This window comes from Drosophila sechellia, chromosome X (genome assembly GCF_004382195.2).
Source record: "Drosophila sechellia strain sech25 chromosome X, ASM438219v1, whole genome shotgun sequence".
In the NCBI taxonomy this organism is placed as follows: Eukaryota; Metazoa; Arthropoda; class Insecta; order Diptera; family Drosophilidae; genus Drosophila; species Drosophila sechellia.
In genome coordinates, this window is record NC_045954.1 from 8,422,992 (window position 1) to 8,447,191 (window position 24,200).

At 42.3% G+C, this 24,200-nt stretch overlaps 5 protein-coding genes across 5 annotated transcripts; 3 read left to right on the plus strand and 2 right to left on the minus strand.

Moving 5' to 3' along the window:
* Positions 1–732: 732 nt before the first annotated feature.
* On the plus strand, positions 733–4,560 carry LOC6619841 (run domain Beclin-1-interacting and cysteine-rich domain-containing protein). The gene is made up of 4 exons (XM_002044018.2): positions 733–1,101; positions 1,542–3,415; positions 3,483–3,636; positions 3,701–4,560. The coding sequence occupies exons 1-4, from the start codon at positions 859–861 to the stop codon at positions 3,893–3,895; spliced, it is 2,466 nt and encodes an 821-aa protein (XP_002044054.2). The 5' UTR covers positions 733–858; the 3' UTR covers positions 3,896–4,560.
* A 4,316-nt stretch (positions 4,561–8,876) lies between these two features.
* LOC6619842 (carbonic anhydrase 2) lies at positions 8,877–10,519 on the plus strand. The gene is made up of 4 exons (XM_002044019.2): positions 8,877–8,969; positions 9,153–9,663; positions 9,722–9,858; positions 9,955–10,519. Exons 2-4 carry the CDS (start codon positions 9,189–9,191, stop codon positions 10,093–10,095), a joined length of 753 nt encoding a protein of 250 aa, XP_002044055.1. The 5' UTR covers positions 8,877–8,969; positions 9,153–9,188; the 3' UTR covers positions 10,096–10,519.
* On the minus strand, positions 10,465–11,866 carry LOC6619843 (palmitoyl-protein thioesterase 1). Its single transcript, XM_002044020.2, has 4 exons — positions 11,265–11,866; positions 10,967–11,116; positions 10,784–10,910; positions 10,465–10,724 (listed from the first exon to the last, which is right to left on the minus strand). Exons 1-4 carry the CDS (start codon positions 11,807–11,809, stop codon positions 10,602–10,604), a joined length of 945 nt encoding a protein of 314 aa, XP_002044056.2. The 5' UTR covers positions 11,810–11,866; the 3' UTR covers positions 10,465–10,601.
* Positions 11,867–12,167: 301 nt separating this feature from the next.
* On the plus strand, positions 12,168–13,603 carry LOC6619844 (N-glycosylase/DNA lyase). Its single transcript, XM_002044021.2, has 4 exons — positions 12,168–12,452; positions 12,511–12,828; positions 12,893–13,379; positions 13,443–13,603. The coding sequence occupies exons 1-4, from the start codon at positions 12,313–12,315 to the stop codon at positions 13,527–13,529; spliced, it is 1,032 nt and encodes a 343-aa protein (XP_002044057.2). The 5' UTR covers positions 12,168–12,312; the 3' UTR covers positions 13,530–13,603.
* A 35-nt stretch (positions 13,604–13,638) lies between these two features.
* Positions 13,639–15,712, minus strand: LOC6619846 (homeotic protein ocelliless). The gene is made up of 2 exons (XM_002044023.2): positions 15,092–15,712; positions 13,639–14,569 (listed from the first exon to the last, which is right to left on the minus strand). The coding sequence occupies exons 1-2, from the start codon at positions 15,296–15,298 to the stop codon at positions 13,991–13,993; spliced, it is 786 nt and encodes a 261-aa protein (XP_002044059.2). The 5' UTR covers positions 15,299–15,712; the 3' UTR covers positions 13,639–13,990.
* Positions 15,713–24,200: the final 8,488 nt, after the last annotated feature.

Sequence of the window (24,200 nt, forward strand, 5' to 3'; positions counted from 1 at the left end):
CAAGGTTGCATGTGTGTGCGTGTGTTTATACGATGTGCGCGTGTGTGTGTGTCCGAGTGTGCTTTTGTGTGGAAAATAAATGCAAATATTTATTTGGCAAAAGTCACAAATTGTGGAACGGATGCGGTGGGCGGAGCTGGAAACAAAATGGTGGCAAAAGTAGTGCTATATTGTTGTTGCTGGTGCTGCAATTTTGTTTGTCTGTTTAATTAAAGCAATATGTGGCCTCCAGGAAAGGAATGTTGGGTTAATTGACTCATCACTTATACGACAAACGAAGCACAAACAAACAAACAAACAAGCCAACGAACACACACATAAAGCAGGAGTAAGAAGAAGAAGAAGAAGAGTGTTTCCCAAAGCAGCGCAGTCGACGAAGAAGAAAGAAGATGAAACAGTTCAAAAACCATTTATGGGGCGTGGCCAGCATTTTGACATTTTGGAAATTTCCACACTGCGCAGCTCCATGGCGCTCTTTGCCAATCAGAAGTGTGGATCCCAAACGCAAGTCTACGCCCACACACATAACGGTAATAGTGGGAACAGCAGGTGTTGTTCACAGAGCGACATCTGGCGGCAGCCCAGCAACACTATCAAGGCCTATTAGCGGGTACAAGACCCGCCGTAGTCATGACACAAACCGAAGCACGCCGTCTACGCTAACGAAAAACTGCAACCACTGTGTATCGATTGGCGATAGGGCTCGGACACATCGATTAGTATCGAATCAAACAATAACAACAAAATCGCACTAAAAAACAATCAAAACAAGCTGAAGATACTCGAATCCATTGAATCGCGCACCGTTAATATGCAACCGCTCCGCCCCCCTGCGCCCCTTTGACAGTGTGCACAGCCATGACCACGCCCCCGCCAACGCCCACGTTCGCAGCAGACGCAATTGATGGCGTGGTGTACGCAGCACTGCATCATCACCATGACCATCCGCAGCAACAGCAACAACAACAGCAGCAGCTAGCGAGGAATTCCCTGCTGGCGGACCTGCGAAGATCAACGAATTTCTGGTTCCGTGCGGCCAAATCGACGGACGGACTGCAGTTGCTGGCGCAAAGCTGCACCAGGATTTTGCAGCATGGACTGGTGAGTCGCATTTGCCCGTGGAAGTACCGAATGCATCGCACACATCACGGCGATACCCTACACTTAGAGCGAGGCGGCATGTTGATTTGATCATTCATCTTGCACTATATAATACATTGTAATTGCAGTTGAATAATTTAAAGAAAAATCAGCTAAACATTGAGCTGGTTCAGCTGTAAATATTTCTAAAGAATCAAGTGAACCCAATACCAACAAGTAATTATAAAGTAGGGAGTCTCTAAAGTTTATGCAATCAGCTCTTTGCAGTAAGCAATCGAATATGATATAAACATTTACATATGTACTCAAATGAATTTCCCTGAATGTCTGTCCCACATAAAGAGAGTATCAGCTACTCGATGCGCGCGTGTCGTAGACTTTCCCCATTGTTTTGCAATCGAATTGTATTTATGCAACGCCTCACTCTCAATTCTTATCAGTTGCAGCCCGTGGAACTTCGCCGACTGGCGGACGACTTTGAGTTTCTGCTGGCCAGTGCGGGAAAACAGCAACAGCAGACCAAACCGCAGCCTTATCGACCGGATTACGCCGCCAGAGACAGTGCGTCAGTGGCCAACGGCGTGGAGGAGTTTCTCGGCGAGTGGACCACCCGCTGCCTGCGTGCCCGTTGCATTTCGCAGTGCCTGCAGACGCTGGTCTCCGATCCGGAGCTAATGGAGCTGTACTATCCCAGCGAGGAGGCCTTCCTGCGACGATCCGATGATGCCACCGCCTTGTTCGTTTGCCTAACGGCTGTCCAACTCAACCAGAGCGGACTGCTGAGCCAGCTGGAGCTTAGGCATCAGGTGCGCCACCGACGCACTTGCTCACAACCGAACTTTAGCATATCGCCCAAATTGCAAGCGGTGCCGGAGGAGAGACTGCAGAAACGCAACTTCTTGCGGCGATTGAAGAGCCTACCAAATCTCAGTCAGGAGGCCGAGGAGCTGGACGATAGAGCAGCATTCAGACGGCGTTGCCAAACGTTCAGCAGCTCCAGAAGCCACAAGCTGAGGGAGGATCACTTGGATGCCCCATCTACCAGTTCCTGTTCGTCCCACGACAGTCCCAGGCGCATTCAGCTGATCAACTGTGATGACATAAAGATCTGGACCGACCAAACGCCCCAGGAAGTGCCAGAGGAGGTGCACGAGAAGTTGCAACAGGCATCCAAAGCGTCCACGTCAGTGGGCGGTTATCTGGGCAGCTTCTTCGGCTCGCCGCCTCTCTATACCAGTTGGTTTCACCGCGGCGTCGGCGACGATCTGAATGCCTCGGGAGATGGCGGCATGCTGGACACCTTCCTGCCCGTGAACGGTCGAAAGCTCAAGAAGCAGCACACCCTCTTCGAGGGCGTTAGCATGCTGGACGAGGCGGCAGCCTCCACAGCCTGCATCTCGTCGGCTCCCTGGGATATTCAAGGATCAGCCGGCGGCAGTACCACTTCCACAACAGCGTCCAGTTCTGTGAGCATTACTCCCGGCAGCGATAAGATGGACCAGCAATCGCTGGCCTCCTTCCTGCAAATGTCCCGGCAAACGCACAACAATACACAACTGGAGAAGGAGAACGCCCACTTCAGGATTTCGGAGGCCTGCATTACGGCCATAGAACACGTCAAGTGGAGCAGGAGACTGGCCAGACCAGCGGGTCCGACGAGCTATAATCTGTCGGAGCCGAATTTGATGCCCTATGCGGAGCAGATTCCCGGCGGCATGCAGAATCACAGTGCTGAGGCCGTGGGTCTCCAGCTAATATCCCGTTTCAGTGAGCAGCAGCTACCCCGTTTGGGACATCTCAAGTGGCTGGTCTCCGAGCAGGAGGCACCGCAACAACTGTTGCCGCTGCCCACGCCGAAACAGGATCATGAGCAGACCAGTCTGACCAGGGGCACCTCCAGTTGGGCGCCGCCGCGTCAGCAGATTATATTCACCGAACATCCCTCGGAGAGCCGATCCAAGATGCTGCAAAAGCAGAACCATCGCTGTGCCGGCTGTGGAATGCGGGTGGCCAAGCACCTGCAGCAACACTTTCGCTACTGCACTTACCTGGGAAAATACCTGTGCACCGGCTGTCATCGCAACCAGATTTCTGCGATTCCCGCGAGAATTCTGCGCTCCTGGGACTTTCGCTGCTATCCAGTCTGCTCGTTTGCCTACCGTCTAATCGAGCAGATGTACGCCTTTCCGCTGTTCCACGTTCCGGATCTGAATAGCCAACTGTACAAGCACAAGGAACTGGCCAAGGCGAGAAAGAGGAGGCTGCAGCTGCAGGCGGTCAAGGGATTCATAGCCAACTGTCGATTTGCAACGAGGTGAGTGAAGGACCCTGAAAGAAGAAATTCGTTTTATGCAATCACTTCCTTTTCCTTCTCTGTGCAGGGAGCAGTCGTTCTTCAATGCCATTCCGGCGCACATCACCCAGGATCCGGACATGTGGTCCATGTGCGATTTCGTGGACGTGCAGAACACCAGCATGAATCGCTCCATCAAGGAGGTGATCGCACTGAGCGAACAGCACGTCCACAACTGTGTGGTTAGTGGTCCGAAATGGAATGGCTGAATTCATTAATCGTTATTTGATCTTAAATATATTTCAGCTATGCACAGGTCGTGCCTTCGTCTGTGAGCACTGCAAGGGCGGTGAGCTTATCTATCCGTGGCAGCGAAAAGTCCAGCGCTGCGATCGGTGCGGTGCCTGTTTCCACATCGGCTGCTGGAAGGATAGGAGTCGGTGTCGCAGCCAAGTCGATCCGTGTCCCAGGTGCTCCCGTCTTCAAAGCCGTGCCAGCTAACATCCGATCAAAGAAAATCGAAGGGCAGGATAGGAATTGGCGAAGAAAAGTAGTGAAATCCACTTTCGCCTCGGAAACTGTATATGTATACAATATTCAAAATTTGGTTTTGGCGATAAGAATTTGTTTTTTTTTTTTTTGTAATTTGCATAGTTATTTAGAGTTAGGCTCTCTTATTTTTTTGAAATCCAAAGATCCTTATTCGCAAAGATATTGCTGAAAAATATAACATGTTGCTTTCCGTGAGTAATTTGTTAATAAAAAAATCTCTTTTAAGATTTCCTTCTAAACAAAACTAAAACCAAATTGAAACATCACTTATTTGCCTTGAAAAGAGGAATTTATTTAAGAAAGTATATTTATTAAAATGCTTGCTTATTAATAAATAACAAATAACATGTCAGCTACACACTAAATTTTCTAAAAATATGTTTAAAAAAGCCAAAAACTGATATTTAACCTATAGTTTCCGAGGTCGAATTCAATACTTCCCCCTAGTGATTTTATATATTTACATAACAAATGCGATTATTTATACAACTACTGTAAATAACCATTTAAATTACCAAAACTGTTATGAAATCGTTTACCTCAAGCGATAGATGTGAACCCATGTTGATTTTATACATACATATATAACAAATACGATACGAATATTTTGTGCATACTATATTTTTCTAACTGGGAGGCATTATTATGTGAGTCATGTAGGGGGGAACCCCTAATGTTGTTTTTTTTTTTTTGGCTCTGTGAATAAAAAATGTTGAAATTTTTAGTTGTGTAAAAATTTTGATGGGTGAAGTAGGGAAAACAATTCTAATAATAATATATTAAACATTTTGAGCAATGTCGAAATATAATAAAGCCGCAAGTCTTTAATAATTATGAAAATTAACTGTAAAGTCCGAAAATTGAAATTCCTAGAAACCGCTAAAAAAAATGTTTCCATTCCGGGAAGAACCAGTTCTTTGGTATTTTGCCGAACGCGTTAGTGCTTTTCTGCATGAGCCGGGTGTACACGTCATTAAATTGCGAACTACAACTGAGTCTAACAAAATAATAGCAGTTGGAAAAGTGCAAAACCTAATTGTACATTCATTTAGAAGATCCCTTGGCAAAACAAAGCGTTTTAATAGCAAACTATGTTATAACTACCACATGCATCGCACACATAATCTCGAACTGCAACTAGTTCGTGATGTTTGCACCCATAAACTTCGGAATCGGAGCGAACGAACCGCAATGAACGCGAAGTGAACCATGGATTTATTTCATTAGTTACCAATCGCAATTCACGCTGCGCGCATTGAATTTTTCCTTCTCAAATTGAAAATAATTCGATTCGAACTTCGCGTTTAGCGTTCGTACACGGTTTTTGTTCTTGTTTTTTTGCGCAGTGCGTGTACATGTGTGTGGTGCTTGTGTGCGCGGCGGCAAATGCGAAATTACGAGCATAAATAAATGCCGTCGATTGTTTGCTAATTAGCTATAGGCGAAAATCGGGAAAGCGAGCGGAGAACGGCAAATAGGCGAAAACTAAATCAACAGGTAAATATTGCCAGCGAAATAGGAAGATGACATAAAAACTTCCGAAACTTCGCTCTTCCTCTTCACGCCACACACACACATGCGCAAATTAGGAGTGCTCGTGAGTGTGCGAGTGTGTGTTCGCTATTAAAAATGTCTATCGCCGCCAACGGAAAAAAACAAACACTTAAAAGGAAACAACAACAACGCCGGCCGCTTGTCCCAAAAACCACAAAAAAAAAAAACCCAAAAACGAAATGCAAATGAGTGAGCAGGGAAGAGAGTATAAAGAAGAGCACATAGAGCGGCGCAAGAGCGACCGAGATAGCGGCTGTATTACACATATTGTCTTTGCTCCCGCAGTTAATCATAATTTTACAACCCCTCTCCCTCCCACCAGCAATAAATTAATGTCCACGTGAATTTCACACATCTGCCGCCCCTCTCGCTCCACCTCAACATCCATGTGAAGGTCAACTATGACCCTGCACTTGGAGCAAAAACAAAAATATTGTATATTATTGATTTGCTTCACTTTTTTCCGCTTTTCTTGCGGTTTCTGTTTCTTTTCCTGCTTCCATGCCATTGCAAAAAGACCAATCAGAAAAACAGCTGATTAAGGCTAAACTTGAAATACCCTGTAATTACAGGGTACATGGAGTGAATGAATGTTGCGTGACAAGCGACACTAAGAACGAAAATAGAAAAGAATAGAGAGCATAGATTGGCAAGATAGCGCCATCTGTTGGGCATGCGAAACCTGCGTGGATGTAAACAAAAAATGATATTTATCAAAAATAAAGGGTATCCTTAGATCCTTTGATTTTATGAACTCTTCCTCAAAGCCTAACATTAATATTGTACATAACGAATATTTACTATACTATATACACTACTATATATGTTTTTGTGTTTACATTTTATTCGACTGCATGTCACCCAATTGCAAATTGATATTTGTCGCATAAAAATAGAACGCTCCACATTTAATTAAACCCAAAGATACGCATACATGTGTACTTAAGTACAAGTACTACCTTTCCCGACCTAGTATTACCCCACCTTCGACTATCGGGTGCTTTGAGTCGTTAGGACACGTGTTATTTGGTCGATAGCTGGCTCCTGTTGCTCCTTCTGTCGCCTCGCCAACGTTGACTTGCCCATATGAAATGCCAGTTGGATGGCCAGTTGGATAACGCATTGGATTTGCTGGGTGGATGAGGTCATATAAGGCTGGGAATGTAACTGTCCGCCAGCTCACACTCGCTACTGGAACTCCTGTTCCGGTCTATGGCACTCTAAAAAAAATATATGATATCTAAATATGGCCTCCAACGAAAAGCTCATCTCAATTAACACAACCTGAAATAATTTCATGGTTCATCTTTCGCCAAAACGTGCTACTGTATTGACAGCATTTCGTCGAGTAGTTCTGTGTTTTTGTTGATTTATTTGCTCAATGGGGCCATCGGTCAATGCAATTACTTAAGCACACTTATTTATTGCGGAGTATTTCGCTCCGACCGGCTTATGTACATACATATGTACATACTGCCATACGAACAATACAAGCATGCATATGTACGTATGTACATAGCTACATGCCCATTTCACGGCCACTTGCGAACGCATCAAATTCGCTGATTCCACACGCCCACCCCAGAGACATGAATCCGATCCATTCCGATCCGATCCGATTCGATTGGAGTCGATCCCATCCGGGGGAGCAAGTCCCTCGTCTGGTGCGATAAGCTGCGATTCGATACCGATATCAACTAAGTGAAACTGCTGACGTTTTCGGTTCGACATCATCTCGATAGGGGATCTACTTACACTGCAAACGAAATAGGTATATTCGCAATGTTTAAGTGCAAAAAACTTGTGCAACTAGCTTATCGATGAACTTTGAACCCTTAAATGCCCATAATGGTTGCATTGTAAAATACAGAAATATAAAAGGATAGTGATTCAAATTGTATGACGAAAGATGGAATTTTTTATGCCAGTTTTTAGTATGATTCAAGAATGTACCGATGACAGTAGTTTTCATTTCATTTATGACACAATATCATTATCAAGTTCTAACCAAAGACATTCGAATAAGAATTATTATTATAACCCAGCCTTTTGCACGGAAATGGAATTTGACAGTGCTCCCGATTAGTATCGAAAATCAAAAGTCAGTTGATAGTGGAAACATGATTGATTGTCATGTTACGTTTATTTTTTATCTGGGCGAAACCGCCTAACTCCGGCCACGCCCCTAATCACGCGCCCAGATCGCAGCCCCGCCTCCAAGGCCACCGGTGACGCGTTGCAGGCACTTGAATCAATCCGGCACTTGAATTCGGCTCCGTTAATTTTCCACCCATCAAATCCCAACCGCCTGCCACCTTATCAATAGCCGAAAGTATAAAAAAAATCCACTCTATGCAAATTCTATCATAATGATAACTCAAATAGCGGCGACCGGTCTATAAATACGATTCCCCCTTTATGTTTACCCATCATTAGTTGTGTAATTTTATGCAGATAGTAAAAAAGTGAAGCGAGATAACCGACATGTAAGCATTCCAGTGCCAGTGTAGGGAAACGAGGATCTAAACTATTTCTAATCGGGGAACACGTTTAAGTTAGAAAAGCAGCACAAACCAGAAAAGAAGTTTAAATCAGGATTCGGAAAGAGTAGTCGGGAGATTATTAGCAGGCACTGTGCGTCTGGAGTATCAAATAAATACAAGATAAATGGAAAATGGATGTCAGAGAAGTACGAAAACATCATATATATATCTTAGATAAGGTATATATCTTGGATAAGATAAGGCCAAAAGCATCAGGTGTTCTCATGTGTCGCACAGAAAGGCCAGTGAGAACTGGAAAGAGCAAGTTGCTCCCACTAGTTGGTGTGGGTGCATACGCAATAAAGTCGTGAAAAAATACACAAAACTGAAAGTAAAGTGATAGAAGGATTGGGTTTAATAATGAAGAATTAACAGCTGAATTAATATCCGAAAAAATGTAGTTAACTTAGAGAATTTAATCATCTGATGAGCGAAACCTGACTGGCCGACTCTTGTTTCCCTCTGGATACAGGAAATTACCGCTTTTACACACTCGATATTGCTGGATATATCCGGCTTATAGATGGCGAAATGCTCAAGAACATTATTAACTCGATTTATCTACCTCTTGCAGGTGCATTTCCAAGGGGGCTTAACCAATCCGTGGATCTGAAGAGGAGGAGCAGGCGTCGGTCGTTGGAGGCGCCGGCATAGAGAACTTTTCCGAGACGCGAGCGCCCAGCGGAGCAGTCGCCACCACGACGTCGACATCGCCACCGCCGCCGCGAGCCGCGCTGCTGTCACCAGCCGAGCATTTGGACGCCAGCGCCGACGATCGCGGGCGTGTGTACAAGCTCCGGAAGAAGAAATACCTGAACGCAGCGCACATCACATAGGGAGTCGTCGGAGGAGGAGTAGCCAGTGCGGATTGGGTGCTAGGAATCGGTGCTAGGAGCTAGGATTAGGAGATCAAAACTGGAAAAAAGGTGCATATGCGGCAGGCACTGGGATATGAGATCTGAGATCTGAGAAGCACTTGGTTCTTATATATTGACCGTGGGCTCGTCTATTCTTATGTTATGAATGAGCTTTGAATTCACTGTCTTTGATCAGTTTAATTATGAAATATTTTGAGAATTACAATTTCTTTTGTTTGCTTTTGTTTTCAGCATAATTTAATTCGAGGAGGAATCTGGGAGAGCGCAATGCCCGTACAATCCCCAATTGAGATCAGCAACCGTGCCATCGAGCACATCGACGATGTGGATCCACTGGAGTACCATGGCCACTGGGAGCCGGTGGGCGTGGCCCGGGTACAGAACACAGGCACCTCCGCAATGGTCACTTTCAGCAAGCGAAAGCAACAGCCATACATAATCGGCGGTGCCCTGGAGCAGGACATGTATGTGTTCGAGCAGCTGCACTTCCACTGGTCGGACTGCGATGAATCCGGCTGCGAGCATACGCTGGAGGGCATGAAGTACTCAATGGAGGCCCATGCCGTCCACTACAACTCGAAGTACAAGGACTTCACGGAGGCCAAGAACAAGCCCGATGGCCTGGCCGTCGTCGCATTCTTTATTCAGGCCTGCGGCGAGAAGGACTGTCCCGAGTTCAAGAAGATCACCGAGGGCATCCGCATCGTTCAGAAGATCCACACGAGTGCATCGCTGGATTCCGGTGCGTGTGCAATTTGCACCGAGTATGACTTATTTATTAACTTGATCTGCTTTTTTAGATTGCCTATCGTGGATTGGACTGCAGGAGCTGAGCAAACATTATTACACGTACAAGGGATCGCTGACAACGGCGCCGTACTTTGAAAGTGTCACCTGGATCATATACCGCACCCCCATCTACGTGTCGCGCGGCCAGGTGCGTGTGTTTCCATATCAAGATGATCCCCGAATTCGTAGGATCAATCTCTTTCATTTGGAACACTAAATTTGAGAAACCTTTTTTGATTTGCAGGTTCAGGTGTTTCGCAATTTGCAATCGTGTCCCAAAGATGAGTCCAAAAAGATAGTCAACAATTATCGCGAGATCCAGCGTCCGCACAAGGATCCGGAAATCTTCTTTGCGCGCAACACCAATCCAAAGTCCAAGTTATAATGTGCTTGCCATATGACTTGGCTACTCTCTCGATAATCTATTGATAATCTATTGCAATGTGTAAACATTTATCTGTCTATGGTTGTCTGTAAGCTGCTTTTGTTATTTGCCTCATGTACATAGCGTTATATACCTAACAAAACATACATATACATACATATATATATATATATATACGGAGTATTTACGATACGGTTACGTGTATGGAATTTTAGTCGGAGCACGCGGTTGCCTTGCATTGAATATTTCAGAGAAATATCGGGCACAACTACTTAAGACATCTACAAGAGACGTAATCCTAACGTTTAAGTTATTAAGATAAACAGTGAAAGCGAGAAAAGAGGAAAACAAGAACAGGAAACCAACACATTTTGTATGTCCAAACTGAATTTATTAAACATCTAATTAAACATGTATAAAAGTATCAAAAAGTCATTATTCATTATGTATGTCATTACGGGTTAAAGCAACATTTTTGTCACAATACGTTCGTGTTCGAGACCATCTTATTTTTCGAGTAGAAGAGGCACTATGCTCTTGATAAACCAGGCCTTGGATATGGCCAAGTGATCACCTTCGACGCCGAGAAAGACAAGCTTTCCTTGTCGATGCATCTTGTCCAGTCCCAACTTTAGGAAAAAATTTACATTTAATTTCAGAACGTTGGGTGATAGATTTGCATACGTACATCCTTGTAGACTTTGCTCTCAGTAAAGGGCTGGATGACTTTGTTCTGCCCAGTGGTGTAGTATTGAAACCACTGGGACTCCTTCGGCTGGACAATCGTGTCGTTTAGGAACTGCACCATCACAAATCTGGAAAGCAGAGGTTAATATTATTTGATGCATTTGTTAGTATAATACGCACTTACTTCTTAAGCTTGTGCAGGTTCTCAATGTAGAACTCGTTGATGTAGAGCTCATTGTTAATGTCCGAGAGAAATGTGCTGCCCAGGCGGTATTTGTTCTCCATGATCGGATCGTGCCAGTAGGTGGCCTGAACCAATGACCTCTGCACTTCACTGGGTGTATGCAAGAGTGAAGAGAGAGAGAGATAAACACGGATACGACAAGGATAGCGACATGGTGGTGTTGGAATAATAAGCATGTAAATTCCAGGAATTATATTAGGATTCCATATCCATTGCCTGGGATCACAAATAGACTCACGGTGCGTAGGCGGCATTGTCAAGTAGCCTGGTGATGTAATCACAGGACGCTTCGGTTAGGGTAGGGCACATGGGCAGTCCGAAGATGCCCTGGTGCTGTCCACCGAGGGTGATGAGGTTCCTCATTGGCGGATTCGGACAACGTTCGGCCACCGCGCGCAGAAACTGGCCGCCCTGCGAGAATCCGATGGCGTGGTATCCCTTGGCCAGGTGCTCATCCTGCAGTAGTTGCTTGCAAACGTAATCCACCTGTTCGTTGGGATGTATGAAAAAGCCGCTCTCCCAGTCCATCACAACATTGCCGCCGATCTCCAGGGATCGCACATAGCCGCCCTTTGTCTGCTCCACGATCAGGCTCATAATGCCACCCAGGCTGAAGGGCACGCAGCAGGTATCGCCCATTCCGTGCCACAGGACGACCGGCAGGACGTCCGGATTGGTTCCTCCTTTCGTCGGGCCCCACCATATGTAGCCAAGCACGAAGGCCACGATCAGGAGCACAAAATATAAAATGCATGAACAACGAGAAAAGCAGACAGAAATCATTGTTTAAGTGCAATGTTTACAAATCAAATTAGTCTGTTATCAATGAGTATCGGTAACTTAATCGATAATGGTCCGATAATATAATCGGGATATTCCATGTACTGTACCTGGACTTATTTGTACCTAAGGGTAATTTCGTACTGTGTACTTTAATGCAACATGGAAAATACTAGATACTACAACTATTTTTCCTTTCAAGGCTATAGCCTCGACTATATAACTGTTCAATTAAGTGCATTTTTCGAAGCCCTCGTCAACCCTCCAATCGATTGCTGCCTTTTTGGTACTTTACTATGCACACCCATGTGAACAAAAATGTTACATTTTCCAACACTGGCGAATGGTAAACAAATGCTAAACAGCTGATAACAATAACACATTTTATTCAGCGAGTTTGTTTCTTTCGATTTGTACTCGCGCTTTAATGTGGATTACTATTTAAACATGACAAAATACTATTGTTAAGTATGCCAAAACACGGCTTAAATTGTTTATAAAACCGGATGCTGGCACATAACTTAGGTTTCCATAAAAAGCGCCTTTTTTCAATCATGAAGGCCGTCTTACAAGATCGGGGAGTCATAGTCTTATCCCTCGAAGAATGCGATTTGGAAAGAACTTTGCTTGGAGGACAAAGTTTCCGGTAAGCGCTACCCATACTAATAATGGACATGTGTGCTCAAAACAACTTTACTTGCCAGATGGCGGTCCATATGCGATGGTAACAGAACGAAATATGGCGGAGTGGTGTTCAACACCTACTGGGTGCTCCAGCAAGAAGAATACTCCATAACTTACGAGGCATACGGAACCAGCAGTCCTTTGGCCACGAAGGAGTATTCTTCCTTGATATCTGACTACCTACGGATGGATTTCGACCTAAAGCTCAACCAAAAAGATTGGTTAAACAAAGATGATAACTTTTTGAAGTTCTTGAGTAAGCCTGTGCGCCTCCTTTCTCAGGAGCCGTTCGAGAACATATTTAGCTTTCTTTGCAGTCAGAACAATAACATCAAGCGGTAGGTGGTGGTTTAATCAAATGCGAATCCCATTATTCAATTCAGTAAATGTTTTTCTTGTTAGCATATCATCTATGATCGAATGGTTTTGCGCTACATTTGGCACCAAGATTGGTCACTTCAATGGTGCCGATGCGTATACATTTCCCACGATAAATAGATTCCACGACATCCCATGCGAAGATCTTAATGCCCAACTAAGGGCTGCCAAGTTCGGCTATCGGGCCAAGTTCATAGCACAAACGCTGCAAGAGATCCAGAAAAAGGGGGGACAAAACTGGTTCATAAGTCTGAAGAGCATGCCGTTCGAAAAAGCTCGCGAGGAGCTGACACTGCTACCCGGAATCGGATACAAAGTGGCCGATTGCATCTGCCTTATGTCATTGGGTCACTTGGAGTCCGTGCCCGTCGACATTCATATTTACAGAATTGCTCAGAATTACTACCTGCCACATCTAACCGGCCAGAAGAACGTAACCAAGAAGATTTACGAAGAGGTTTCGAATCATTTTCAAAAGCTACATGGAAAGTATGCCGGTTGGGCTCAAGCTGTAAGTACACTGAAAGTTGTAATTGTACCTGTGTGTTTCTTATAATAAATATCAATATTTCAGATTCTCTTTTCTGCCGATTTGGGTCAATTTCAAAATACTTCCACAGTTGCTTCTAAGAAAAAGTCCAATAAAAAACCTAAAAAGTGATCTTAGGTATAAGATTCAATAAACTTATTCCTACTTCTTGTAATATTCGAATATTAAAATAGAATAGAAATGTATATATTGTGGATATGAACAGACAAATAAGTTGATACTGGATTTCGTATTTCTTTTTTATTGCTAAACAGATGTAATTGATTAAATAAAGTGCACATTAAATGTCCGTTACGTATATACATCGCCATATTTATGTGTACAGATTGCGCTCCAATTTGAAATTTAGTGTCCATTTTAGAAAGTCTTCACTAAAGAAAATCACTTCTAGATATGCATACAGATGTTTAGGATATGCTTCTGAAGTGGTTCGAGTCTTTTATAGGAGTCTTCAAGAAATATCAGATCGAAGGGAGTGAGCACTGTACAAGTGAGAGTTTCAGTATCTGTGTCCGCATTCGTAGCCGTGTCCGCATCTTTATATCTGTCCGTATCTTGATAAAAGTCCTCGCCTACAGGCCTCCATTCGCCTCCGCTGATCCCGCGGCCCCCTGAGTGCCCTGTTGTTGTTGTTGTTGCTGCTGCTGCTGGAGCTTGCTGCTCTGGGAGAAATCGATACAGGCGCCGGAGGTGAGATCGATCTCCTCGGAATCGGATCCATCGGAACCCTCGTCGGAGTGTCCGGATAGGGCGGCCATTCCGCCCAGTTCCATGCCGTGCGACGGCGCCTTATAGAGCTTTAGTTCTGTATAGGTCTTCGATAGCTTATCCTGATCCGTGGCCTGCTGGTGTCCCTGGTGCTGTTGTTGCTGATGCTGCTGCTGGAATGCCGGGTGCATCATGGTGAAGTTCCCCGAACTGGGTCCATTGCTCACCTCCGCCAGCTCCGAATCCTTGCTGGCGGAAGAGAGGTTCTCCGGCGTCTGGCTGGGCGGTCGAGCCGTAGCCCCGTTGCCGGATCCCCCCTGCACTGCTCCGCCGCCCATGACGGGAGGCGTGCCCAGGCTGAGGCAGCGCATCCGCCAGGCGTCCTGGAGCAGCTGCAGTCGTGCCTGCTTGCGCCACTTGGCCCGGCGATTCTGGAACCACACCTGCAATTCAAAAGGTAATTTACTCCAAATAGATTTGATTTTTTTTGTTGTTGGATCTAAAAACGAAGATCTAGTTGCATTTCCTTTTAATATTTTTGAAATATTTGCAAGATTTTGTGAGATAATAAAACAAAAGACCAAGTAAAGCTAACAGAAAATAAACTTTTTCCAAAGCGAATATTTTTGACCAACTTAATATAAATCACTTCCATTTTCTTGTATTTGTTGTACATATTGCACATTGCAGATTTGGTATATCTGCACTTTTTTAATTCATTAAATTATATATTAAACAATAAAAGAGAAATTGAATTAAATGAAAAGTTAGAAACGTGTACTAATTATTTCTAAGCTATTAAATGTAAGAAGAAGTACCGTAAATATAAAAAACACCCCAGCTACTTCATAAACTCCCAAAAGAGAAAGTTCCTAAAACTGTTAGGATAATTCTATAAAGGATTTCAAATCAGGTCCGCGGATCAACTGGGTGGATACTTTGCCTGGTCTCTAGGGGGAATTCACCTGGACGCGTGCCTCGCTGAGGCTGATCCTCAGTGCCACCTCCTCGCGCAGGAAGACGTCGGGATAGTGGGTCTTCTGGAAGAGTGCCTCCAGCTCCTGCAGCTGCTGTGGCGTGAAGGTCGTCCGGTTCCGGCGCTGTCGCCTACGGCCAAACATATACTCCGTGAGCAGATCGCCGGGCAGCGGCGATATAAAAGGACCTGCCATTAGTGTTCAATGTTTCGGTTACTCGAATGCGTATTAATTGTGCACTTTAGCTGCTCGAGTGGACTGTTTTGTGAATTTTCTAGTTTTTCGTATGCTTAATATGACATTTCCAGTGACATTTGCACAAAAATAAAACTATCGTAGTGTCACGACTATAATGGCACTATATGCTAATTACTGAACACTTTTTTAGTTTTGAATACTGTGTTGCTAGATTATTATATTAGCTCATCACGTTTTCCTTTTTGTTTAGGTTATTGATTGTGGTTTTTCATAATTTTTCACTCATGGCACACGAAACAAAAATTGTGTTTTAACATTTGATTTCTAAATCGCCACCAGTTGGCGCCACTTCAAAAAAAAAAAATATAGTTGGCAATACTAGCAAAGCTTGATTTCGTTGCTTTTCGCTGAGCGTTTGGCCAGCGACTGTGGAAATGCAGGCAGCATCCTGCGGCTTTTATGCAGTTGCCAAAGGACTCGGGCTAATATGTATGTATGTATATGTGGTAGTATGTGTTTTGAGGGTGCGCCTGCGACTCGCTTTATAATTAAGAGACTCACACACACAGTTAAAATGCAGCTAATTGCATTTTTGTAAAGCTTACTTGTTACCTAAGCAGGAGTTTAAAATTTAGATTTGTATAAAAAAATTGGCATTCCATTTTGAACGGCTTTTATTTGTGATTTTGTTTTTGTATTTGTTATTTATATGTTTTAATTGCATTTTTAAAATTACTCTTGTCCTGCTCTGTTGTTTCTCCGTCTCCCTCTATCTCTGGCTGTTGCCATCTCCCTCTTTCCTTGGACACGCTGCGCAGCCTCCGATTGTTAATCTCGCTCTCTCATTTGTGGCAGCTAAAGCTTTCTCCCGCGGCTCTCCTTTCTCCCTGGATGTTGTTGTTATTGTCTTCTCGTTTTGACTTCGTTAAATTACGGCACAAGCACAAAAACGTCATAAGCGTTCTTGTTTTGCGCACAGTGGGCTGAAAGTCGAAAGGAGCTAACAAAAAACACATATTAAAATTACAACACTTTTCAAGCTTTAAATTTGCATTATCATAATGGCGATACTAAGCATAAGCATAGAACTATTGTTTATAGAAAGTAAATAATAATAATAACAATGAAATACTATTATCTTATACAATCAGAATTTACTTATCTAATAATCAGATCCATACTAAAAATTCTTCAACTTTGTTTTTATTTTTAGTGTTTTATAACCTTTTTGTTAGTGCTCGCCTAAAGTTTAAGACTTTCTAATATAATTCGTAAGTCATTTGGTAGTGCCAATCATACTTTTAAATTTTTATTTATTCTAATTTTGCTCCACTGTGCCGCCTTCGACTGTATTGTTTCGTATATGAAAATATACCTGTAAATAATAAAATTCAAATCACTTAATGCTGCCGGCAGCGGCGTAGGCAGCGACGCCGACTTCAGCAGAAGGACAATGACAATAAGGCAACACCCCGCACACACACACACACATGCAGTGGGGGAGGGGGTGAAGGACGAGATGGTGTGGTGGGAAGGAGGGAAGAGCACAAAGGGCGCATAAGAAAATGAGGTTGCCACCACAGCTGATGAGGATGATGATGACGAGGGGAGTGGTAAGTGCTGGTGGTTGGATGGAGAGGGGAAACAATGACTGTCTCTTCTTCTTCTCCAAACCCCCCCCCTCCTGTGCCAGTGTGTGTGTGTGTTAAACAAATGAAGGGATGTAATTTTCTCATTTGCCTTACATTGTGCTATGTTTTTGTTTCGCTTTTATTTTTTTGCGCTGCGCTTGCGCTGGAAATTATATTTATTTATTATTTATGAAGAATAGGCGTGGCACTCCACCGCCCACCACCCTCTCATCGCCACCTGCTACCGCTTTTGTGTGCCGCCTTTTATTTCATTTGCTTCCTTTTGCACACAGGCCAATCATAAGCGAGACCAGATGTCCATGTGTTGGTGCTCAAGTCCCAGTGTGCATGTGTGTGTGTGTGTGCGAGGGTTGACCAGGATATCGAGGATAACGAGCTGGAAACAAGTGACAGCTCGACGTTGACAGGCTCATTCAAATTACGCGAAATTATCACAGAAACGTTTCATTGTTTTCATCTATGTTTATAATTTTCAGTTCGTTTTTTTTACTGGCGTTTTGGGTAATTAATAAAAGTAGTACCGAAAAGTTTTCCAAGAGCGTGAATTTATCTAAACATCAAAAATATGTATGAGGTTAGAAACCAATCTTATGTAATTCGAACTATCTTATTGATCAATAATTAACACTTGTTAAATAACTTATAAGAATTAACAGCAGGAAAGCTAAAGTCTACAGAAAATATTATTAGATTAATTTGAATATATTTTATATAAATATAAAATAATATTAGTTGCTTAATAAGCTTATCAGTTCTCACGTAATCCAACTTAAAATAACGAACCGGTTTAAAACTGTGCCATATTTCTCTTAAGTTTAGTAAGTTCTTATTTTAATTATGAAACTTAGAAGTTTCATTTTTGTACCTGTTAGTTTTACTTAGTTTATGAGGCTTCTTAACTGTCGTGCTTACATTTACGTTTACCCACTTTCTCTCCTTTTCTCCACATTTCCCCTTCTCCCTTCTTCGTGGCATTCCCTCAGCACCATTTTTAATTTTGTAATTTGATGCTGGGCTGTTATGCGCTCGTTGTTGTTTCCCATTTCCGTTTTCCCTTTGCTGCTGTTGTTGGAATTCATTAGGCAACGCGCTTTCCACCTGAGCGAGGAGTTTTCCCACCCACTTTTTCCGCTCTCTTACTCTCCGTTTCCCTGTGTCTGTGTCCATTGTTTTGTCGCGCTGATTGGTCTTTCACTCTGCATGCGTGTGTGTGTGTGTATGTGAGTAAGCGAGCGAGCGCTCTCCATTGTTGTTTTGCCTCTCGCTCTCGCCTTTTGCTGCCGTTGTTAATTATTTATTTTAGCGCGCTCCTTCTCTTCCGCTTCTTGTTGTCTCACTGCCGCCTCCCTCTCTCCATCCCCCTCCCCACTTGTGCAGCCATTTATTTACCGCTTTTTGATTTAATATGCCGCCAAAACAGAAACAAAATGGCGTCTGCTCGGCGTGCGCTCATAAGTAGGCAACACTTTTTAAGCAGAGTTTAGCCATATAGTAAATAATGGTAATTTCTGAGTTGTATCTGTGGAATTATTAGGAAATGTTTTAACTAGTTATGATGATCGTTCACAATTGTTATTTTGCTTATATTTAAAAGTTCTACACACCGATTATTATTTGAATATTATTAGGATTGTGCCAACATTTTACTTCAAAGTCTGCAATAATCTAGTCTTGTATTCCTGGAACTAAGTCTTAATAATTAAGTTGTATATATATGTAATTATATAGTTTCTTTGCTAACCTTAACTTTGAAATCCAGATGCAAATGGTTGGCATAACCGAAACTTGAGCACCCATCTCGTGAAAACCCATATTAAAACCGAGCATAAACAATACAATTTTCTACAATAAAGAAGAATTCCCTGCGGTGAAAGAAATGATGATGTTAGTGGGTGGTTTCGACAGGATTTTGGGTGGTTTTATTCAGTTGGTTTCTTCGCCGCCAAAGACGCTAGTTAATTGGAATTTTTAATTATGATTTGTCAATGCTGGCGAAAAAAGCAAAACAAAAACACAAAAAAAAGAAACCAAGGGGAAAAGCCGAAACAATGAGCAGGACAAGACAAAGCAAGTTGGAGAGGATGGGGAAAGTGTCCTGGTGCGAAACCAAAAGGATAACAAAGGCAGGGACGTAAACAAAATATAAAGATGGAATTTCCATGTATACCCTAAGTACATTACGCATAAAACTAGGTCCTGTAATCTCAATCCCCCCGACCCCGTTCCTGGCTCTGCTATTTATTTAATATTTTTCATGCCTCTCTGTTGCATTTTGTAATCATTTTAATTGCCCCAATAATGAGTGCAACACCCGCACTCCCCACTTCCCACTCACCATGCCCATTCCCTCGCCCCCCTTGGCTCACCTGGCACTCGCTTATGAAAATCATTAAGTTAATTACATTTTTTGTACGCCAGAGAGACAGTGAAAGGGTGAAAAAAAAACAAAAATTACACAAAAATTATAATCAGCGCCACACAAAAGCACACCGTGATGTTTTTTTGCGAGGGGGCGGCGAAAGGGGGGCGTGGTCCGGGCACCTCAGCTGCAAAAGAGGGCGAAAAAAGAAATGCAAAAAACATGAGAAAATATTTCTCATAATACTATTTGCATAGTCACAATGTCATTTTGCCAGGGGGTAGGGCTAAACGAGGGGACAGGGGCGGGGCCAAAAGGGGGGCTCAGTAGGCGCCCATGACAGCTGTCTGTCAGCGGAGACGAGCCGAAACGAGATGAGAGATGCACTGAGCGAAAAAACTCAGATTTAAACTATTATTTCTTTATAGAAGTTAAAGCTTGACAACGCAAATAGGTAAAGAATCTAGGCATAGATGACTGAAAATTATGCAACACTATCTTGTTAAATTTGTAAAAGATACATTTGTATCTTACGAATACAAATACATAATCCCATAATGTACGTTTCTTTTGCGAATATTTAAAGCACGAATTATTGTTATGGCAACTTCCTTAAGTAATTTATCTGAAAATAGTGAATATATTCAATAGTAATTTCTTACAGTGTGCATTATAGCGGAACGGGATGATGAAACTGAATTTATGCTGCAAATGCAGCCAAGCAAAAACAACAGCAACAGCCACGATGACTGGGAGGACGACAAACCGCCGTATCCGGGAACTCGACTCAACTCAACCAGCAAGGACTCGGCATCAGTCAGATGAGCCCGGTTGCATTTCACAAAAGAAAATGAGTTGGAAAAAAAAGTAATTAAAAAAACAGCAGCAGCAGCAACAGCGACTGTGCAAGATACGAAGATTTCAATCCGGTTAAGACGAAATCAAGATGAGCTACCAAATACTAAAATTCGAAATTAGAAATGCTGTTACATTTTATAAAACGTACCTATATAGTATATGTAAAATTGGATCAACTAAATGTGTTATGTTTAACTAATTTACTTTAGTTTTCCCTTAACGTTTCGCACACGAAACCAAAGCTATCCTGTCAGAATGTAGGATGTCAGAGAACTCGAGGCTGAGGAAAATTAAAATACATTAACACAACGCAACAATGTGGGCAAATGTTAACATTGAGCGCTAATTTTCCACATGCCGCTGCAACTGGAAAATGCGGAGGCTGTTCCGGTGCAGTGAAAACGGCTGGGGAAAATAAGAGTGGCAAGTGAGAGGCAGATGACAAAGGAAATTGCATCAGGATAAGTTGATTCAGGAATTAAAAGAGGTGCTCGTATGCCGACTTTTATTGTTTTAGTTAGACATAATTAAATGCCAATCGAGTGCAGATTTCAATACAAGCAACATTGTCCGAATATTAGTTTACGACGACAAATCGGGAAATCGACTTTGGCCAAAATTCTATATTTTCGACAGATTTACATCACAGTTTGACTAAAAATGGTCACAGAGCAAAAAGGAGTACCATTTTGTACTCTTTACAACCAATACTAACAACCCCTTTCACTTTTAAACTGATTTTGTAAAATTAATTTTTGGCCAAATTTTCGCATTTTTTGTATGCATTTTCGCATTTATTTGCAAAAAATTGAAACCTCCTAGAATTCCAAAAATTTAATGCAATTCGATTGGGATTTAAGAAACAAACTCAACGAGGTATGACATTCCATATTTGGGTAATTATTTCCAATGTTTTGATCAAAATACTGATAAGTCAGACGACTTTTGTATTGACGTGCGAAAGATAACTGTACGCGTTGTTTGCCGACTGCAATCACTGATTTTCCTACCAAAAGCCGAGAAATCATTCGCATTCATTTGACCAAAATCAATTTTGTAAATTATAAAGTATTATGGGAGTTTATGTGAATGAATTTATAAATGGATGCACATTTAAGTCCTTTTATTTTTTGTGGCTCGTCTCAATGGAAATGGCTGGGGAAAGCGGAAGATGAGGGGCAAAGCGGCCACAGAATCGGATGTTGCATCAATTATATTGATTGCATTTGCATTGCATTGCTGGTGCGTTGGAAAAGTGCAATAATGCAAATGCATTTTGCTTGCAATTTTGATTTTGATTGGGCTGTGATATGCCGAAATTTATTGGCCAAAATAAAATGGCCAACACACACGTGGCCTTGCTTCAATTTAATTAATATCATTTTGATATTAGTGCACGAGAAGAACACTTCAATGACCATTATTTAATCGGGATAATATTGTCGTTATCCTTGCAACCACCGACATCTTGATTTATGAAATCTACAAAGAGGAAATCTCCGCTTTCCCGGTTTTCCATTTGAATCTCTGGATTCTTTTGCCCGCTCACCATCTCCCAGAAATCTTTTTCTCCTTTTATCCCAAGTTTTTCGACTCGAGACAATGAATTTTTCATTGTTTACCGCGAGTTGAGACCATAAAACTACTAAACAAAACAGCCACGCCCACTCCACCGCTTGCAACCGCCCATCATCAGCACCAGTCAGTGGCGTTACTCCATCCTCCTGCCCTTTTCCATTTCCACAAGCACTGTGAAAAAGTGAGTGTTCAAAGTAGCAAATTTAATAATTTGTTGTAAATATTGTGTAAACTTAATGGAAATAATAGAAATACTTTTATTAGCAATACTTTAGCAGACAACTAAAAATAGTTGAGATCATCTAATGAATGATATGCGTATGATTTTTCAGTGCATAAAAGTCAGAGGCAGCTAGGAAAATGCAGTCAAGCAAATGCACGCGGGGAGTGGTGAATGCGGGGGTGGGGTTTTGGGTTAGAGGTATGGGTTCAGGGGCGTTGGGTGGATGGAGAGGGGTCCGAAGGGCGGGGGGAAGGCTAAGATGGCTGCGGCAAAAATTAATCAAAACATTGCATAAAGGCAGCAAAAATAATAACAATAACAATGTAGAACGTCGGGCAGAAAGTAGAGAGACGTTGACAGCAGCACTCCCCACCCCCCTTGCACAACCACCCACACCACCCCCTAGCAGCACCAACCCCCCGCTCACCCAGCCCCCTTGCTCAGATGATGATGATGATGACGACGCCACTGACACAAAAGCAGCAAACAACTGTCGACAAGGATCTCATTTGTTATACTGATTATGTTGGCGCCTTCCAATGAGAGACAGAGACAAAGACAGCAAGCAAGTGCGACAGGGACGGCGACAGTGGGGTTGGTTGAAGAAGAACAACTCGGCAGCATACTGAAATTGCTAAACAAAAAAGGACACCAAAATTCGATTCACATGGAAATTGAGATGTTTTCCTCTGCTTTTTTAAGACTGAGAACATGTGAAACAAAACAAAAAAACATTCATGGAAAACATTACTAAAATGTATCTTGACAAAGGTTAAGATACGTCTAAGATATATGAGAAAAGGTAAGTACAGTAACACTACTATTTCAAATTATCGCGAATGTATCTTTATACAGTCAGTTAAGCTTATAATTACATGCTTCTCGTTTGTGTGTTGTATTCATACTAAATATAAATATAAATAAAAATAAATATGTAAATATACATATGTAGGAATTCGAAATGCACCCCTGTGCCATCAAAAACAAATCAAAACCCAATCAACACAAATAAAAAGCCAGCTAGCTAAAAGTTAATTCATGAATCAAAGAGCATTCGCTGGGCCTTGAACTTGAACAACAATTGTTGGGATTATCAAATCAAAAACGACTCAAAAAAAGAGCACAAAAAAGAATCAAAAACCAAACACACACACAAAAACCAGCGACTGGCAACAGTGGGGGTGTGTGGAAAAAAAGGGGGAGGTTAGTGCAATTAATTAAAAAGCTAGATTCACACACACTCGTTGGCAGACAAAAAAAGACCACATGTGTGTGGAAAAAAGGCAGAAAACTTTGCACAAATTAAAAAAAAATAAAAAACAAAAATAGAACGAGAAGAATGGTAGACTGTGCATTCGATTCTCTTCTTATTCCTGCACTCACTCTCTCTTTTTCTTCAATTTTGCCCTTTAATTGCAGGTATATTTTTAATTTAATCGAAAAGCTTATAAACTGTTAGTTATGCTATACAATTTGCTTAAAATGCATATACAAATTAGAAACTTAGTCACTTTCCTTTTTATAATGCTAACTAAAGCAACCTTGACTCCATTTCAAAATCGAATTCAAAAAAAATTCGAATTAAAACAATGACAACACTAATCAGTTATAATGATTTCCTGTTGCTTTTTAATTGCCAATATTTTAAGTGGTGTCACAATTGGGTGACTGCATATACACAGAACTTTCATTTTCAGTTTCGAATATAAACAAATGACAAAAAGATAAAAGATAAAAGATAAAAGATAACAGATAACAGTTTTCAGTTTTCAAGAGAGAAAAAAGCATCAAGATCTTATATGCAAATATAAAAACATTATTACCCTCGAGGAAAGGGTATGCACAGTATTACCTCAGTAAACGTGATTTTCCCCGTTGTTCTTGTACTCTTGTAGTTGGTTTCGTGTTGTTTTTTTCTGATTGAATTGAAAACATTTTATGCATTTGATTTAATCAAAAGAAAAATAGAATGCAGTCAGGTTCACCAGGGCCGACAGAGGGGAAAATAAATAGAAGGAAAAAGGGGCTGCACGGGGGTCAACGGGGTCAGGGGGCGGTGGGCATTGAAATGAAATGCAAAATGGCATTCATTCATGCAATTTGCATTGTTTGACGGTCCCCGGACGCACAAAAACAACAAGAACAGGCACAACTATGCAGCAACAACCACAGCGGGCGAACAAACCTTATCCACTTCCGATCACTTCGACGCCCCCTTCCGCCCACTTT